This window comes from Lagopus leucura, unplaced genomic scaffold (assembly GCF_019238085.1).
Source record: "Lagopus leucura isolate 7727_CA_CO unplaced genomic scaffold, USGS_WTPT01 Super-Scaffold_100002, whole genome shotgun sequence".
Lineage (NCBI taxonomy): Eukaryota > Metazoa > Chordata > Aves > Galliformes > Phasianidae > Lagopus > Lagopus leucura.
Genome location: NW_024962263.1, coordinates 27,784,381 through 27,803,120, shown reverse-complemented (window position 1 = coordinate 27,803,120; position 18,740 = coordinate 27,784,381). Strand labels below are relative to the sequence as shown.

The following is an 18,740-nucleotide window of genomic DNA, read 5'->3' as shown; positions in this document are numbered from 1 at the left end:
CAGCCTGGAGAAGGCTCTGAGTGGGCTTTATAGTGGCCTTCCAGTACTTGAAGGGGGCCTGCAAGAAAGCTGGAGACGGACTTTTTAGAAGGGCAGACAGCAAAGAGCAAGGGGAAATGATTTTAAAGTGGCAGAGGGTAGGTATTAGGAGAAAATACTGTGAGGGTGGTGAGGCACTGGAGCAGGTTGCCCGGAGCAGCTGTGGATGCCCCCTCCCTGGAAGCATTGAAAGCCAGGCTGGATGGTGCTGTGAGCAGCCTGGTCTAGTGGGAGGTGTCCCTGCCTGTTGCAGGGGGCTGGAACTAGATGATCTTAAAGGTCTCTTCCAACCCAAACCATTCTGTGACCTATTTCTTTTATCTAGTTTTGAGGAGCAGTGTAGATTTTTCTGAAGCTTTTTGTGATGATCTTCAAACCAAGATACAGAGCTGATCTCAAGATAATGTTTTAAATGTTTAAAAGCAAAAATCATCAGTAGTTGTATTTCAGTTGTAGGTTTGTATACTTTGTGATCTGTTGTCAGTCTCTTGATAGAAGAGGTAGGTTTAGCAGAATAGAAGACCTGGAACTCGAGGAATGAGTGAAGAACTTCTCTTACATATAATCTTTTAATAAGTTCTAAGCATGATATCTGTGCTGTGTATGTACATATGAACATATGATAAACCCACTGTACTGGAATCACAGATTGGCACCTGCTTATCTTAGGCCTTGCTGAAATGTTAGATGCCTAATTATGCAGTGCATGGGCACTTCTGTTCTTGTGCAGTTTGAATTCAATGTAGATAAGTGTGTCTGTTAGGTGAATGAGGAGATTAGTAGTAAAATCACTTCAAAATTCTCAAGGTGGTTTCTAATGCAAAATAAAACCTTTTCTTTCTTTTTTGTAGATCTTCCATACTCGCATAGTTTTGTGGTGCTCCTCTGAAAATCACTAATCCTTTTATTTCCTTCTTGTGGTTGCAGCTTGGGCACTTAAAAAACTCGTGGTTCATTTTGGAGTTCTGAGTTTCATGGCAAAACGTTGCAAAAGTTGGTGGCAACTTGTTGAAAACTTTGTGAAAGAACGTCAGGAAGCTCTTGCACCGCGTCCCATCAGAGGGCTTGGAAGAGTCATGCTGAGGCTTGACAGTAAGGTATTTCTGCTTACTTTCTTAAGCAACTGAAAAATCTGTTTTGTTCTACGTTAACTGTTTGCTGAGGCGCTTTAACTCCAAAATGAACATCTGTCACTAATAGAAATGTCTGTCGTGTAAAAGTATATTTGTCTTACAGTGTAATTTAGACCTTGTCTCTTCTATCACCATTCACACTGAAGTATTTAACTTTTGTTCAGTGTACGCAGAGCCTGACAGAAGTCACTTACGAAAGTTGAGTTAGCTTTAGAACATTCCTTATCTGAGTCCTGCAAACTTCTTAAGTTCAGTCTCCTTATCTGGTTGCAAAGATTTTGAAGTTAAACTTACTGAGCTTGGAAGTGAAAGATGAAATGTTTCTTCTTCTGTTGTGCAGACTGAAGGGTCTGAGCTAGCTTGAATGTATTTGTTTATACTAACCACATGGACAAGAAGTTGTTGAACATGGTGGTATGGTAAAGAATGGAGGCTTTCTTTTGTAGGAGAAGCAATATGATAGATAAAATACTTGGGAAGACCTGTGGAGTAAGACTTCTGAGATCCTCCCAGTTCCCCTCATCCCCTTCAGAATGCGTCCCCACGTGCACTGCAAATGGCAAAGTCAGAAAGCTCAGAAAACTTATGAAGGCTCCTCCTTTCAGAATTATAAGTTTTCACTTAACCTGATGAATTATTTTGTTTGTAAGTTTTGCTAGTTTTTAAGAATTTTAAGTACTTTCTGTGACAGTTGTGTTGAATTATTCTTGCTTTAGAAAAAGCTGTTATGTCAGAATTTCAGTAACATAAGGTCTGCACCCTGTAAGTAAATTTGTCAAAGCATTTACATCTGGACCAATATCTGCAGATAATACCTCTGAATTCCTACAAGAAAAGGAGACATTTGAGCCCAGATCTAATGGATAAATGGATGCCAGTAGGTCAACGAAAGAGTTAATGGGTGTAGGAAATAAATAATAGTTCCATGGAGTTAATTGAGGAATAAATAGAAAAAGGAAAGCCTTTTCAAAATACAGCTATGAACAAGTTGAAGGGGTTTTCAGAAGACAGTGGGAAAATGTAACATGTTAAAGAGGAAAAAAGTTTACAGTGTACGAAGATTTTTACTAAAAGCCTTTACTTTGGAAGTAAGAAGGCTGTCTAGACAGAATAGTACTGTATTGTCAGAATAGTAATGTATTGTCTTTCCTGTGTTGTTGAGTTTAGTGTTTCCTATCACAGATCTACATGATAAAGGATGTTTCCTAATTCTATTAAGCCTTTTTTTCCTTGAAAAAGGTAGGGTTTTTGTCCTAATGTGCACCAGAACTTCCCACTCTTCAGCTTAAATGTCTGAAGGTCAGTTTATATTCATATTGTTCTTGTCTAAGCAAATGAACAGTTTGGACAAAATACACTACTTCATCTTCCCTCCCTTGTTTTTTAGCTAACAGTCATACTTTTGTGTCTGTGCTGTATGTTAAAACAATCCAAGCTCTTTTAGCCATTAAAAGAAATGCATTTGATATTCTGCATGATTGTATTGTCCTTGTTTGTGCCTGTTGTGATTCACTTGTCTGATGAGTGACTGGAGTTATGTGTGTGCTTCCAGTATTTGTCACACTAATGCTTTCGTAATCTTTAAGTTCTGCTGGATATGCTTGTTCTGTGACACATGGGATCAAGAATGCATCCTGTCTCCAAGAATTTGGGCAGCAATGCCAGTAGGGTTAGATATATTTCTTAACTAAAATAAAGTTGTTTGTTTGTTTGTTTTAAAAAGGCAGGCTGTTCTTGTTCATTGCTCATCAGCTCCTGGTTATCTTATTGGCAACGCAGACAAAGTATGAATTGAAGAGAAGATCTTATCAGAGATAAGTTGGGCATTGTTTTTTATTTTCATTCTAAACAATAGGTCAGGATGTGCCCATACATGCAGATCTGGTTTAAATATGGACTATAGAAACAGTGTTATTACTGTATTCATTAGTCCCTAGTTATAGATTTGGCCCCTGGAGCTGATGAACTCAGTGATTCAAATGTAGGGATTTGCTGGAGAAAGGAGGAGGAGAAAAAGTTTCTGTTGTCATCTGTTTATTCACCTTGCAACTCAGTAGAATCGTGCATGTTCTCAATAACAGTCAAGAACTAATAGTTTGCTTCAGTCTGATAAAATTGAAAAAAGAAGAAAAAAGAAAAAAGTTTTGCTTCATTGAATTCTCTGGGTAATTAGGCAGCATAATCAGAGGATGTGCACTCACTTCTCTGTTTTTGGTATACTGTTGCATGCATCCTTTCTGATAGACCAGCAAATCACATGATTATTGCACAGGGCTTCTAGATAGAGCATACTAGAATTTTATAACTGGAGGACTTCAGTAAGGTGTTTGGACTTTGAATAAAGTCGAGGTTTGGTTCCCCAGGTACGAACTGTAGCATATAGTTAAAGCAAGAAGAAGCCAGACAGAATCTCTACCAGTGCATTTGTTATCCTAGAAATTAGTTTCATAGACATATAAGATATTGTATAAATGGTTTTCCAGTAAGTAACTGGAAAAGTTACTGTAGCCTGATTTGTTTTGAATGACCAGAATGTTAATTTTAAGCTTAATAACCTATTCTTAAATATAGTCCTACTTATAGAATTGCTGAAATATAGATATTGGTAAGATAATAGGCAAGTAGAGCCCCCCAGATTTTCTCTTAACAATTGTTTTATTAATTAACATTTATTTTTAGCATGCAATATGTCCTTGTTAATGTATTGATCAACTAATTACAGGAGGCATACATTTTGTAAATAAAACAAAACTTTCTGCTAAAAGCTCTGTCTGAGACTGGAGCTCTAACCTTTGCTATAAATTATGCTGTAGGTGAAGAAGGAAAATAGAAAGAAATTGTACATTATCAGTATGAAGCTTTTGAAGCTTTGCTGTCCCTTTTTCCACTACTGTTCTGCTTTCTTTGAGCATACTAAAGCCATACAACTACAGAGCAAAACAACTGGGTGCTTTGTGATGCCTTTTATTTTCAGATTTCCTGGTGTTCATATTTCCTTGTAAATCTTGCTTCTGATAAAAAATTAATTAACATTGAGTGTTGTTTTCTGTTGTTTGTTGTTTTTTTTTTTTTTTTTAAATTAGGAATGTTTTGTTTTCATTGGGAGCTAATGCAAGTTCAGGCAGTTGTTGAAAACTCACTCTGGATTAATTAATAGTTTAATAACCTTTCTTGTGTTCAAGGAGGAGCAAACCTAACTTATTTTATCTTAACTTCTCACACAGATGAGTAATAGCCTTAAAGCTTTTCACTTTGTTGTTATGCTGTTGATTACTAATAGCAAGAGTTAAGAGTATAGTCCGGTAGAAACTAGACCTTAAGTGAGTGTACTTGAGTACTTTGTGTGAGTATTAGTAAAAGATAAAAAATAATTTAAACAGCACAGTTGTACAGGAGAGGAAATGGTCTGTTAAGAAATGAAGAGCCTTTTGTGCAACTGATGGAATTAAATGAAGGCCATACGTTGATTTCATCTACAGTTTGTTTTTGTGTGTATGTCAGATTTCTTTCCATTGAGACATTGAATGTGAACGTTGTAATAAAACAAATGTGGAACTAAAAAAATATTTCAAAACATTGCTATTATTTCTGGTGTTATAACAAATGAAACTGCCTGGGTGGGAATATAAATGTTATCATTAAGTATCTCATGTTAAATTTTGGTGTTTCAGTAACATGTCCTTCTTGGAGTGCAAATCCTATTCTGAAATCTGAAATGTTAACACTCAGAATAATTACCAGGTTTTGCTGATTGCTCTGTTAATATTATTGTTTGTTTTTACTTGTTATATCTCCCTTTGTTTTAAAAAAAATGCATGCTGAATGCAAGAATATGTTTTACTGTTAAAGTTCTTATGCTCTTTTCTTCCTATTACAAGTTGATTTTGTGTCTGAAACAATTTCATTCTCATTCTGTGGGTGACTGCCTGCCTCTCATTGCTTTACCCTCCCTCTATTACTGCATTTTTCAATAATTTTCCACTGTGTTCTTGTCTTTTTTTCCCTTCCATCTCCCTCTGCCACTGACAAGCTGTGGCACTGGCTTAATAAGAAGGTAAATAAACAGCAAAATTGTGATTCCAACTAATCAGTTCTGCGGTTTTGGGGAGGTTTTTTGCAGCATGAACACTCCTTAACATGCTTTGCTTCTTAGTTTTCTCTCCCAAGTGTTAATTTTCCAGCTCTTGACATAAGCTACGGAAGGTCATATAATTATACCTGATCTCTTCTACTAAAGTAAACACATATAGTTACACACTTTGTACAACAGAATATTGCGTTAGCTTTTCAAGTGGCAGTTTGATTTAGTAGCACTTGTATTTCAAAATGGTTGATCTACTCCTACTCCTGACTTGTATGCTTGACAAAATGAGTTAATTCCCTGACTAGACATCTGTTCTCTGCTCAGGGAAAGCATTAGTTACATGAATTAATGTGGGAGTGGTGAGGGTTAGGGCTTGCAGTGCAGTCTTGAAGCTAGGAAAATAGATGCTTGCACACAATGCATTGCCTGGTTTTGGTCTATGCTATTAATGTTTCCCTTTGAAGTGCCAAACTGGCCTGTATATTCAGTGATAGTGTAGCACAAGTGAAATGAGAGTACCTGCTGAATCCAATGACACTCTGAAGAGAACTGATTGCTAGTTAGAGGGAAAAAAAACCAACACACAAAAACAACAAAAACGTTGGTATAGCTAAAATATTAGTGTGTGTTTGGCTTATAAAAGTATGTCATGTGTTATATATGAAATTTACTCCTTGGTAGATGTGGTTCTTCTTGATCAGTCCCAGTGGACTATTGCTCTTTGGGGAACCATCAACCCAAGAAAAATTGAAACTGAATCAGTCTGTGTTTGGCCTCAGGTGTGACTGAAATCTAGGAGACTCAGTGTGGTGATATGTCTGAGACCTGGGCAGTGTCACTGTTGGATGTGTACGTGAAGAACTCTAGAGTTATGGCAAGGAAAATTTAGAATGTGATGAAACATGAAAACTAGGTAATTGAGAGAGAGGAAAAAGATTAAGTACCATGTGTAGAAATGAGTTACACTCTCAGCAGTAACTTCTGTCCTTACTTATCACTTCAGTACTACTGGGCTAATCAGAGCGCTTTCTTGGTTTATAAACACTTTTAATTTTTGATCAACCACTTATCAATTCTATTTAGTAACAACTGAAGAAGAAACCGTAGATCTACCTTGCACATTGTGAAAGGTACCTGAAATACCTTTGTTGTAAGTGATAATGAAAACAAATAGAGCAGAATAGTAGATCATGTAGGCCATGAAGGGCACTTAGACAACCCTCCACAAGGTTCTTTTAAACAATTGAAGGTAGTTAGATAGCTGACATCTTCTGGATGACAGATGAGGAGTGATGCTGCAAGTAGTGTGTAGGTTGAGCAGTTATAATGAATTTAGTATGTTTAATCACAAGTATTTAATCATTGAGCTAGGATTGTGTATGTGGGAGGGTTTCTGTGTTTGTAAACAAGAGGGTAGAGTTGCTTGTTTTATGCTTCAGTTATAACTGCCCTCTAACAGGGCAAATTTCAAATTTTCTTTTGCCTTTTAATATAATTTGGCTGTTTTCAAGCTGTACTTTTACTTCCTGTTTTTGCAGTGTTTCTTCTCTCTAGGTGGTTTGTGATCAATAAACACGTTGTACCGTAACCCTTCATAAAAATTTGGATAAGTGATTGGTTTGTTTGCACGCTTGAGGTGGGCTGCTAAGTTCAGTGAATCACCAGTAAAAGCTCAGTTTTCACTACTCGTGTCTCTGAATTTTACTTGCAAAAAAGCAGTCATACTCAACTCAGTCATATGGATCTTTTTTTTTTAAATATTGATATGCTGTAAGAATAATTTACTTGCTATTACTTTGAACTCTGAGTTTTTGGTGTTTTTTATATTAGAAAAGTGAATTATTGGTCAAAAACCTACAGATACAGTTTCTTAGAAGAGGATTATGTAGATCCCAGGAGATGATTTTGAAACTAATGTTTGACTTCATATTTTTATAGGATGAGATCTTTGTAGTCTTGTAGTGTTGCATATAATGTTGACTTCTGTGCATGATGAGCAAGTAATGATAGCATTATAGTCAAGGTAAAGAAAAAAGCAAAACAAGAAGATACAAGAAATATATCAGGTTCTTGAGGGTTGTTTTGTTTTTTTTTCCTCTTAATTTAAAAAAAAATGCTCTACCAGAGGCAAAGAATGAAGGAGACTTACAACATAGAACAGCTGCAGTCACTTGAAAAGTTACTTCCTCTGGGCCTTTCTCTTTTTTGCTACTCCGCAGGGAATTATGTTTGGGAATGCTAACATAAGTTACCGATAATCCACTGACAATCGCACAAATGACAGAGTCTGAAGTGGTGACTGTCTGGGGCTGCCAGTGATAAACCTTAGCTTTTTTTCTTCCTATTCCAAGAGCTGTCAAAGAGCTGCTTGAATTTTTCTTTAGCAGACAAGAATGATGTATAATTGTGTTTAATGTGCAGATACCACCCAAAGTGGAGAATAGGTAGGGTTAGCATGATTTGTTCTGTGACATTGTACATGGCAGGAATCTTTAGGATTACTAAATACTGTTGTTGTTGGAGGGACATAAGTATGAGTGGGCTCATCTAGATTGTTCTCCAGTGTTAACTTAGCTATTCATACGATTCATTTCCGCCTAGTGTGAGTTGTGTTACAGTTATAACCTTCCCTTATTCTCACCGGATGATATTAATAAGATGATATCGAATATTAATTGAACTAAAGGAAAATGTTATCAAGTCTGCTGTCTAAAAAGGTATGGGGAAAAAAAGAATCCTGATAGGTGGTGAAATAGTGTTTAGAAAGAAATCACCCTTGTTGGTAATTTCATGTACAGTTAATGAAAGTGGAATGGATGTCCAGGTATGCGTCACTGTGTGTGAAGTGCAGTTCATAAAATGGTTTAAAAAAATGTTCTGATGGCTGTGCAGTTTGAGGACACTAAAATATGAATTCATAAATTATGGATCTTACTGCATAACTTGTCTAGATAGTGTGATTCCTGATTGGTAAACGTGATCAGAAGTCTTCTTGCGCTCACTGTAATGGGCTTTGTATCATGATATGAAAGTTGTAAGCAGGGCGTACTTGAAGATATTTGAGAGGCATTTTAAAAGAGTGCAACTTGGCTTAGAAACTTATTTCTACCTTGAGATGTATTCTAAAAAAAATGTTTTTAAAGTTGATGCCTTTTCTTTTAAAACCTTGAAAATTTAAGATAGCTTTTTGCAGTCAGTCTATCACAACTTTTTAACCTCTCAGTTTGGTTTTAAAAGTGTGACCTTCTGTAGCTTAGGAGCCTGGCTTTGCTTACCGTTGCATAATTTTGGATGTTGTGGCAGCATCAGCTTCTTGTTGTTAACTGATTTTTAGATGAAGAAGCTCAGAACTGAATTTAGAATTTCATGATCTCTGGCTGATGACTAGTGTTTAGTCAGTGTGTTTGTATTTGTGTGTGTGTCTGTGATTTACAGAAGAGATGTAAAGGGATGGCCTGATTCAGTGGTAAGTACAAGTATGCAGGAATTTAGCATTCTAACTTACATGCAGTACTAAGCTAGTACCAGTGAATTATTTAATGTGAGTGTGCCAGGGTGAGCGCTTCCTACTGAAGTGTTGCAGGTAAATGTAGAGGAAGGGAGGGAAGCTTAATAGCAAGCAAATTAAAGGAGGCAGAATAAATATAACCTTAAGATAATGTTGTGCATCTGCTTTTATTATGAATATACTGAATCCAATTTGGATCTCTACTCTGTTTTGTTTGTAACAGTTGTGTAATGTTGATCTTCTTAAGGCTGTGAGAGATGTGATTGAGGTACCCATAGGCATGCTGCACTTGGCTTCCGTGTAGATTGCATAGGCTACCTGCCCAAGAAATAAACACAAAGTGGGCTTGCATGCCTGAGGTTGCTGTCTATGCTAGTGCAGCATCAGCATGGCCATTACTTTGCTAACTAGATTAAAAGTAATTGAGACTTCACACATGTTGCAGCTGCACTTCAAAGGCATTATAATTCCAACCTGCAGTGAGAAGCATCAAGAAAAGATCCTTGCTGGTGATGTTCATAGGGTCCTCATCCTGATTTTTTTAGAGCTTTTTCTTCTTCCAGTAGTCACTGTGGTGGTAAAACACGTAGAAAGTCTAGCCTATGCTGCTGGATGAGATTCTTCCTGTTGGGTATTCTCATGCAGCTAGAGATGTTAGCAGTGAGACAGGTTCGAGTTCTAGATGAGACTAAGTAATGAGTTGATTTTGTCTCTAACTTAGAAAGTAAATAAGAATTATTTTTTACTTTGACTAAGGAATAGCAAGGGAAGCTTTATTGTCTTTTTCTATAACTTCAGTTTAAAATGCATGCCATAAGTTTTCCCTTCCTGGCCACTGATTGTTTTCAGGGATAGTTTTTGATTCTCACCTTCAAAACAGGGGCTTTCATTTTTGCTTCTCTTGCTTAATTCATGTGAAATGTGGAAGGGCACAGCAAATCCTGTTTTCTGTCTTGTTTCCAAAGAGTTAACAGCCCCAAGTAGAAATTAGTCAGAATTTTTTTGAAAGTTGCGCTATTGCTACAGGCAAGTAACCTCTCCCCCCAACATATGGTATTTCTGATGGCAGAGATATTTCAGCAATGGGGGGAAAATGTTAAAAATATCCAAGGCGTAAGGTTTTGCAGATTCCTTCCAGTTCTACAGAATTCCTTTCTGCAGGTCATGTAGATCTTGCCATAGAAACTTGCTGGCTCAGCATTAGTTCCTGTTTGCTTTCTTTCAGCTTTTTTTCAGTATTTTTAACAACAGTTCTAAAATGCTGAATGTAATCCTTGTCGTGATTCAGATCAAACAAGGAATTGGTTGTAAAAACTTTAAGCTTTTTTTTTTTTCCTCTCAAAGCTTTATGTGTATTAACTGCTTAAATGTTACAGGATGAGCTTCTGTTGCTTTTCAAGCAGGAGGTATAACTTCTGTGTTAAGAAATTCAGACATACAGCAGTGCATAGTAGTTACTGGTTGTTGATTTCCTATGTAGGAGTGGGGTAAATAGTGAGGGAAGAAGTGGTTTACAAATGTAAACCATTGGTAAGCTCAGTAGTTTGGGAAGAACTGTATGCAAAGAGTTATCATCCTAATCTCTGGATACGTAACTTATACTCACTTGGAAATACTTTCTTCTCCTGCATATTGTCATTAACTTTGGTTCTCTTAAAGCTCAGATTTTACAATTGTATTTTTTGATGCCAGATGGAATAAAAATAAAATTTGGTACTTGAACTATATATAAAATCTAGAAAAATGTGCTTGGTCATACTTGCATGAGCTTTCTCAACTTTTTGTGTGGATAGTCAATTGATTTATGAGAAAGCTTAGCTTGCACTGTGAATAATCATGTAGTTCAGCAGTTCTCATGTTTTGAATGACATCAGCAAAATTTTTCTAATCTGAAGTGGTATCATTGTTACCTGTAGACATGCACAGAATGTGCCTTTCCATAAACCAACAGAACAACAAACATGCTTGTTCCATGTATGAGTAGTTTTATCTGATTCATATATAATACTGAGAATCTTTCCAGTTTGAAATTTGATGAAAATATTCAGTACAGAATAATTGACTAGAAATTTAGTAATTTAGAAAGCCTTCAGCTTAAGTTCAGAAGGTGATAAGCAGCTTTAAACGTTTGGTTATTTGCAGAAATATCTCAGTAGTCATTTAGATAGCTACTAGCTATTCAGGTTCCAAAGTCATGGTCATACTTAACAGCATGCCTTGTTAACTTCTGTGCAAATAGTACCCGTAAGTTTCCAAGTTGGTGAAGGACAGGAAACAAAGTCAGTTTCTAGGTTGGTAGCTGAAGTGAATGCAGCCTCTTTAGGTCGGCTAAGTAAATGTTGAATTATTATTTGCATTGCAGAGAGCTTGCTGTGTCTTGTGGTAACGTGTAAATGTCGTTTGCAAAACCACATGTCATACCATGGCCTTAATCATCCTAACATTGCTTGTTAATTGTCCATCTCAAAGCTTGAGCATTAACGCTGTTTGATTAGAGCCTAATTTTGCATTCCAGTTGTAAGTAAAGATAACAGTGCTGCCAGATAGCATCTAACGTTGCTTTCATTGGAGATTAGTTTATATGCCATGATTTTTTTCTTTTTTTTTTTTTTTTTCTGCACAGATGATCGTGTGGTTGGAGAAAATGCTAGATAAAATAATCAGCATTTTCATAATATTTTTGCTAGTGATAGGAACCCTTCTCCTAGCCCTGCTCCTTACTGCAAAGGTACGGTGCGCTGAAGAACGGTGTCACAGAGCTCATGTTTAAAAGCTGAATGAAAGTTACTGATGTTTATGCAAAATTGTGTAGCTTAAAGAACCTTTTGAAGTATTGAGGAATGAAATGTTCTGTAGTCAAATTTATTACCATTCCAAGATTTCTGAGAAGAAATGCACGTGTATTTATTTATATATTTATATGTAACAAAACCAATCTGTAGACATTTGGGGATTTGAAATTCATTCTAGAAGTGCAGTTGTTAGCTTATGTATTAATGTAACAGTTTTGTTTTGCATCTGGTTACAGCTTTCATGTCAGTCGTGGAGTTGCTTAGAATTTTTTTTTTTGAATTTACTTTGCATCAAAACCGTATTTGTAAAATGCTTAAGGTGTGTTTGTCTGTTTGTGTGATTGTCTGTAATAACCCCATAGTATCCCATTCGAAGTTAAAATGTGCTGAGATTCAGATGCTCGTTGCAATTCATTTTTGAATTGTGGTTGATCTTCTTTTTTTTCACCAGAAGAGGTCACCCATATTTTCTGTTTTGTTCTGTTTTGCTTTTTCCTTTTATTTTCCTCCCCTTTTTTTTTTATGGAGCTGTATTCTTACTTGGCGCAGTCAGTGGAGACTGAATGGTTTGCCTGAATAGAGCTGTGAAACAAATATCAGATTGATTCTGATGTCAGTCTCATTTCTCCAAAATGTAAACTTGCATAATATTGAGTGCTTAAAATTGAAGGCTTTAAAAGCTGTGCAGATATTCCAGCCTAAAGCTTTTTTACAGTCAGAAAAGAAACATTAAGATATTTATATATGATGTCTTTTATTTTCTTATTGAAGAATTAATTTGGTGAGGCACTTCTTAGTGTGGTTGATCATATTAGAACTGAGCATTCATTAATTTTTACGGTTCTTTGATCCATACCTTGGAAAGTCCTATCTGAAACTTAAATGTTTCGTATTTTAGTCCTTCTCTGACAGCACAGCTGTAGTTAGATATTATTTTGCTATAATATCCCCAGGTATTATTTTTCCAGTTGATGAGACGAGGTTTAAATTTCCATTTGCCATTGTTAATTAAACAGTGCGTGACCAAAACTGTCAGAACAGACTGTCGTTTATTACACTGATTTCTTTTCTGAGTTAATGCTACTTCATGGCTCACAGTGGGTCTTCTGAGTTTTAAGAATTACTCTTTCAATCTGTCAAAAACGGGCTACTAGCCCATCCCCACCCAGTCCAAAAAAAAATAAAAAGACTCTCAAAGTAGGTAGAGTTCCAGTTTGCATTACATGACATTTCTTCTCTCTGTATTTAATTTAGGTACATCAAGAGAGTGTTCACATGATTCAAGTCACGAGCAGCTTGATCAATGAGACAGTAGCCAGTCACCCAGAATGGGCAAAGTAAGAATGCTGAAGTTAAGCGAATAGTATAGGGTGGATGAACAAGCTTCCAGGTGCTCTTACAGATAGTTTGGTTGTTCTGTTGTTTGTTTCTTTTTATGGGGGGAGGGTTTTTTCCCTCTTCCCTCTTCCCTCTTCCCTCTTCCCTCTTCCCTCTTCCCTTTTTTTTTGTTGTTTTTTTTTTTTGTTTTTAGCTTAATTCTGTAGGTGAACAGAAATGGGAGTGACTGTTGCAGGCAGATGTAGAAGCTGAAGTGTCAGGAAGTAGCAATGTTTATCCATTATTCTGCAGGAGAGGCATGTGGTATCTCATCTGAGAACTGTTTGAACGTTGGTGGAGAAGGACTGCTGAATAAACCTCTGTAGTTAAAATTTTGGAGGAAAAAAACTTGCATAATACAGAGAATAGTGGTCAAAATTTCTTCCACTTTTGCCCAGAAAAGAAAAGTAATGGTGAAGAATGCTCTAAAAGACCGAGCTGAAAGCTGAATTAAATTTTCCATGTAGGGAGCTGACTGCAGAATGCCTTTGACAGAGTTGAGTTTGAAAGAAATGTTTCTGGGTCAAACCAAAAGAGTTCAGGGATAGAAAGAGTGGTGGATAGTGAAAGTTTGGTATGAATCATTTAGGAAAGGATATTCCTATTTAGAGCAGATATTATGTACACTGGAAAGACTCTAGATATGATATACGTAACGATTACAGCTAAAACAAGGTAAATATTAAGGAAGGGAGAATATTATGAAGTAAACGAACATAGATGAATAATAAGAGTGCAGTGGTGAGCAAACTGATTGTGTTAACAGTGGAGAGGGAATAGGTAATAAAGGGAGATTATTCAGATTTGCTTTTGTTCTGCTTTGGCTAAACAGACCTTGAGTGAAAGTAAGTCAGGGCACTTCATGGGGAAAAAAGAATCATCTCCTAGATGAGAATTGTTGACATTGTCAAGGGCACCTTCTCACAGAAGTGACAATGGTTTAATAAGATTGAAAGAAACTGTATTGTAGGAGCAAGGGGAATTCTCAAAAATATAACTAAAATGGTGTTGTTGAGAAATGCTGTGATAACGTTTGAGCAAAACTGAAGTAATCTCGGTCAAAAGAGACGACTTAAATGCATTTGTTTATTCCTTTGTGACGTCTGCTGTATCATTTAGCCTTCCCATTTTGCCACAGGATGAAAATAAGTAGGAGTAATGAAAATGGAAGTTTGAAAGTCCAAAGCTTACTCACATGCTGAGGATTCTGGAGTATTAGCTGAGTAATTAGCAGAATTTTATTTAGGATGTTTAGTTGCAGTTTCTGCCTCCAAATTAGAAGCATTCAAAACACCATGTATTAATTCATTAGGAATAAGTACACCTTCTGTCAAATGTAACAAGCTTAGATTTCAGAGCTTGATACTTAATACGTAGATTATGTGTAGAAATGAGTTACTGAAATGTTCTGCACTGGAATTTGACGACATTTCTGAAGAGCTATATGCACAGGAAGGCTTCCATATTGAGTTAACTCAAGAAATGCAGCAGTTTCGATTCCCAAACGTTTTTTTTTCCTTTTGTTTTTTTTTTTTTTTTTTATTTGAAGGGCTTTAACATCAGTAATTGAATGACAATGTCAAAAAAAAGTTAGGGAATGCACTCCCTGTATTCAGAATTGTTGAAATGTTGGCAGCTCAATAAGTCTGTTATTTGAAAGTGACATGAGTCACGTTGTGATTTGTGACATGACATGGAAGTGACATGAAGATTCTTGTAAGCAGATAACTTGCTAGAGTCTTAGAAATAAGTGGTATTGTAACCCGTTAATTCATCTTGCTTATGCAGAGAAGTCGCATTAACTGACAATTTGCATTCAGCTCATAGTTGAGAAGGATGTCTTTGTAACTAGAAAAGACTGCTTCATGTAATATTTTCAGAAAACTAGAACACTAGAAAAAATTATAAGGGTGAAATATGAATAAGGCTCTCTTGAAAACGTTGAGATAGCAATTGAGCTAAGGTTGTGGGTACTGTAGTGAATTACAAATGTAATGGCATATGATATGTTGAATTGTGCTCCGCTTAACAAAAAATTGTCTCTTTGACACATAAGAACAAAGTACTCTAGCTGTAATACATTCTTATATATATATTCTTAGCTATTTTTTGTTGTTTCTGTATGTTAATTGGTAATATGTTTCAGGTGTAATGAAATGGGTAAAATATGTAGCAGATAACTTTGTTTTCTTCTTAAAAAAAAAAATAAAATGAAATACAACAGCTGGCTTCCAGAAGCCCAGGTTTTTCAGAAGGCGCTCAACTCAGCAGCAAATAATGTGTACCAATATGGCAGAGAATGGATTACACACAAGGTGAGAAACAGTTCCCTTGGTTTTTTTGTTTTTTTAAATTACGTTCTGGACTCCTGTATTTTGTATAAGTAAAAATGAAATAAAAAGGTTTTTCTCTGTGACCCTGTTTTTCATGTGATTAACTGTTTTGTTAGCAGATCTATTCTTTCTAATTTCAGTCTGTGAGTGAAGGAAGGCAGTGGGAGTGATTTCAATAGATTTTCTAATTAGAGAAATGTCTGTTTATAAGAGCTGAAAAATCTAACTTCATTTTAGTAAGATTGCCAGTGAAAATATATCAAATAAAGATGACTAATTTTTCATTTGACTTTAACTGTCCAATTTTAGAAAATGTGCTTTTTTTTAACCATGTGTATTCTAATTTCTACATGGACTGCATGTGGTAAATTTATATTTCATTTGTTTACTTTTAAATCAACTTTCTTCAGGAGAATTTGCCAAGATCGCATGATTCTCACATAGATTGAAATGTTTACTCTGAATAAGATCAGGGATAAATTGGATTAAGCATTTTAGAGGCAGCATTAGTTTTTCAGTGCAGAAAGAAGCCTTCAGCTTAGTGTAGCAGAATGTTTTACCAAAAAAATCTTTGTTTTGAATCATATTGATTTCAAGAGTATATTCCATACTGAAACTCAGGTCTTCTAATTATTTGGGATTGGATTATACCTTTATTCTGATAATTCTGTGTGATTTGTCTACCTTTGAGTTTGTCAGTAGATGCCAGCTACCTTCTGTCCTATGTGATAAGAGTTGTATATGTTTCAGCTTCATAAAATTTTAGGAGAAAAAGTGAACAACACCGCTGTGATTGAAAAACAAGTGCTGGAGCTTTGGGACAGGCTTTATCATTGTTGGTTTGTGAAGGTGGGTAGCTTGTTTAAATTATATTTATATAAACTATCACTTACTGTCTTCAGACAATTATGCTAAGCATATAAGATTAGCAAGAAGCTTGAACTGCTGAGTAAATATCATAATGATACAAAATTGATATTACAAAGAAACAAAGCAAAATCCCAAGTGCATAAGTTTGAGTATATTCAGAATTATGCCCTTCAACGTGTTTTTATGCCTGCAATTTAATATGTTCTTTGTTCATTATTCATATTTAGTCACTCCTAGTTCAGAGCTTTCTTTTGAATTTTTGTTACACTAAGGGGTTGGGAAAAAGCTGGTATTCTGTGTGATTTGTGTATCTTTTATTGATTTGAATTTTAAATGAAAAAGTTAATCTTTAAATGCATTTTTTTGTGAATTCCAGTAGTGGGTTCTCTGAATTCTGATTCTGCACATTGAATCTTCAAAAGTTGATAAAAATTAAATTTTTGTGATGTCAATGCTTCTTGCCAGTAAAGGAAGAAGAAAGCAATTCATTAGCTGTGATGCATTTGAAATAGCAACATGTAAAAGAGAGAAAACTATATCTACAGAAGAACTGAAAGTAGAAAGCTGTTCTTTCATTCCCACTCTCTTCTCTGCCTGCTGTGGGGAAGAATGGACAGATGCTGGCAGAATAAAAAGCAAAGTCATGCAGCAAAGAGATGGCTGGTGTGAAAGGACACGAGCTGGTAGAGTGGTAGCTCACAGTCTGGAAGGCCGACTGTGTCTTGGGCTGCATCAGAAGACCGGTGGCCTGCAGGGCAAAGGCTGTGACTGTCCCCTTCTGCTCTGCCCTCATGACACCTTATCTGGAATACAGTGTCTAGGCCTGGGGGCCCCAGTACAGGAAGCATGTAGAGCTATTGGAGTGGGTCCTCAGGATGACTGGAGGGCTGGAGTATCTCTTCTGTGAAAAATGATTGATGGAGTTGGGCTTGTTTAGCTTGGTGAAGAGAAGGCTCCAGGGAGACCTTGTTGCGATATTGCAGTCCTTGAAGGGAGCGTATAAACAGGAGGAAGACCAATTTTTACAAGGGCAAACTGTGATAGGACAAGGGGGAATGGCTTTAAATTAAAACAGGTAATATTTATGTTAGGTGTTAGTTTTTTACTTGGAGGGCGATGAGGCACTGGCACAGTTTCCCAGAGAAGCTGTGGATGCCCCAGGAGGCATTCGAGGCCAGGGTGGATGGGGTCCTGGGCAGCCTGATCTAGTGGGTGGCAGCCCTGCTGATGGCAGTGGGATTGCAACCAAGGCTTTAAAATCTCTTCCTACCTAAGCTGTTCCATTTTACAAGAGATTTTGCTGGAAGAAAAGAATGTGGGTCTAGTCGATGTTGTATATTTAGCCAAATACTAATGCTTTTGGTGTTGTAACTAGATGTGCAGCGGCTCTGTATGGTTCAGTTGGGCATGTGCCACAGAAGTACATTGTTGCGTCAGTATGTTGAATCTCTGAGTTGCATTATATTATTTCTTTTCTGCAGATTGTTGTTTGGGGGGAGACTATGAGGTTTTGATCTTGTAAATGCTGTAGTAGAGCACAGTGGCAAGTGGCTTCCCTAGCAATCAAAACATGAAAAAGATCTGCAGGAGTAGATTGATGCTACTTGTGGTCTTAGGTTTTTTTTCTCCAGTTACTAGTTGCACATTAGAGACCTTAAGTTAGCAGGGGCATGATGGGCTGGCACTCATCTGAGGGCTGCAGGTAACTGTCCCAGAGTTGATTTGTAATCTTGCTCCTTCTGTCATGCTCCATGTCCATTTACAAGTCAAACTTGGGTGACTTCCTGGCTATTTCCTCCTGCAGTATTGCAGTTACCTCGTGGAGCCTTTCAGAGTAACTGAAAACTAGTAAACCATATGATATTTCCAGCATGCAAGACATCTGTATCAAATCTAATGGTATCTCAGTGGAGCTTTCAAGTTCTCCATTAGTACAAGCATAGTTATGCTTTATTCTGAGGCCTGCATAGTCCTGTTCTAGGCTGTAAGGTAATATTCTTACACGAAAGCTGCAGAGTTGAGGAAGAATTGCCAACAAAATGTGGATTCAGTCATTAACTTCCACTTTGATAAAAGATCAGCAGATAGCAAATAGTATATATTTTTAAAAGTTCTGGAGATGTTGTAAAAGATTAATTGCTATTGAGCTTATGTATAATAATGGAAGAAGAAATCACTTGGAAGATGATGGCAACTGCAATTAAAGTGTCATCTTCAAGGAGAACCCCTCCTTTTAGCCCGTTCAGTTGTGAGGGTTTTTGTTTGGTTCTGTTGCTCAGAATCTACTTCATAATTCGGATGTAGCCACCTGAGCAACTACCTGCTGTATTTATGACTGTTACGATCAGTTCCTGTTGTTTTGTTGTTTTGCAGCTACAAAGCTGTGTAGTCAAAAGAAATCCTACATACTTCTGGTTTAGATTGTAGATTTTGAATGAGTGAATGTTTCCAATGGAAGACACAGTGTGAGAAAAATAGTTCTTCTTGTGTCTTCTTTTATTATTCTTTATGGATTGCACTAGAAGAAGTTATGTGTTGCCATCAGCAAGTTATGTATGCAGTAACTGAAATTGTTACTTCTTTGTTCTCTGCTTTCCTAAAGAG

At 36.6% G+C, this 18,740-nt stretch overlaps 1 protein-coding gene across 2 annotated transcripts in view; it reads left to right on the top strand.

The window, feature by feature from the left end:
* The window catches only part of TMEM245 (transmembrane protein 245), a 71,872-nt gene that overhangs the window by 16,376 nt on the left and 36,756 nt on the right, over positions 1-18,740 (top strand). The window contains exons 6-11 of one of the 2 annotated variants that reach the window (XM_042868906.1): positions 967-1,136; positions 5,203-5,226; positions 11,388-11,492; positions 12,811-12,893; positions 15,158-15,248; positions 16,017-16,115. In XM_042868906.1, coding sequence (XP_042724840.1) covers positions 967-1,136; positions 5,203-5,226; positions 11,388-11,492; positions 12,811-12,893; positions 15,158-15,248; positions 16,017-16,115 — 572 coding nt within the window. The remainder of the gene's footprint in view (positions 1-966; positions 1,137-5,202; positions 5,227-11,387; positions 11,493-12,810; positions 12,894-15,157; positions 15,249-16,016; positions 16,116-18,740) is intronic. The other variant, XM_042868905.1, reaches the window with a different exon arrangement.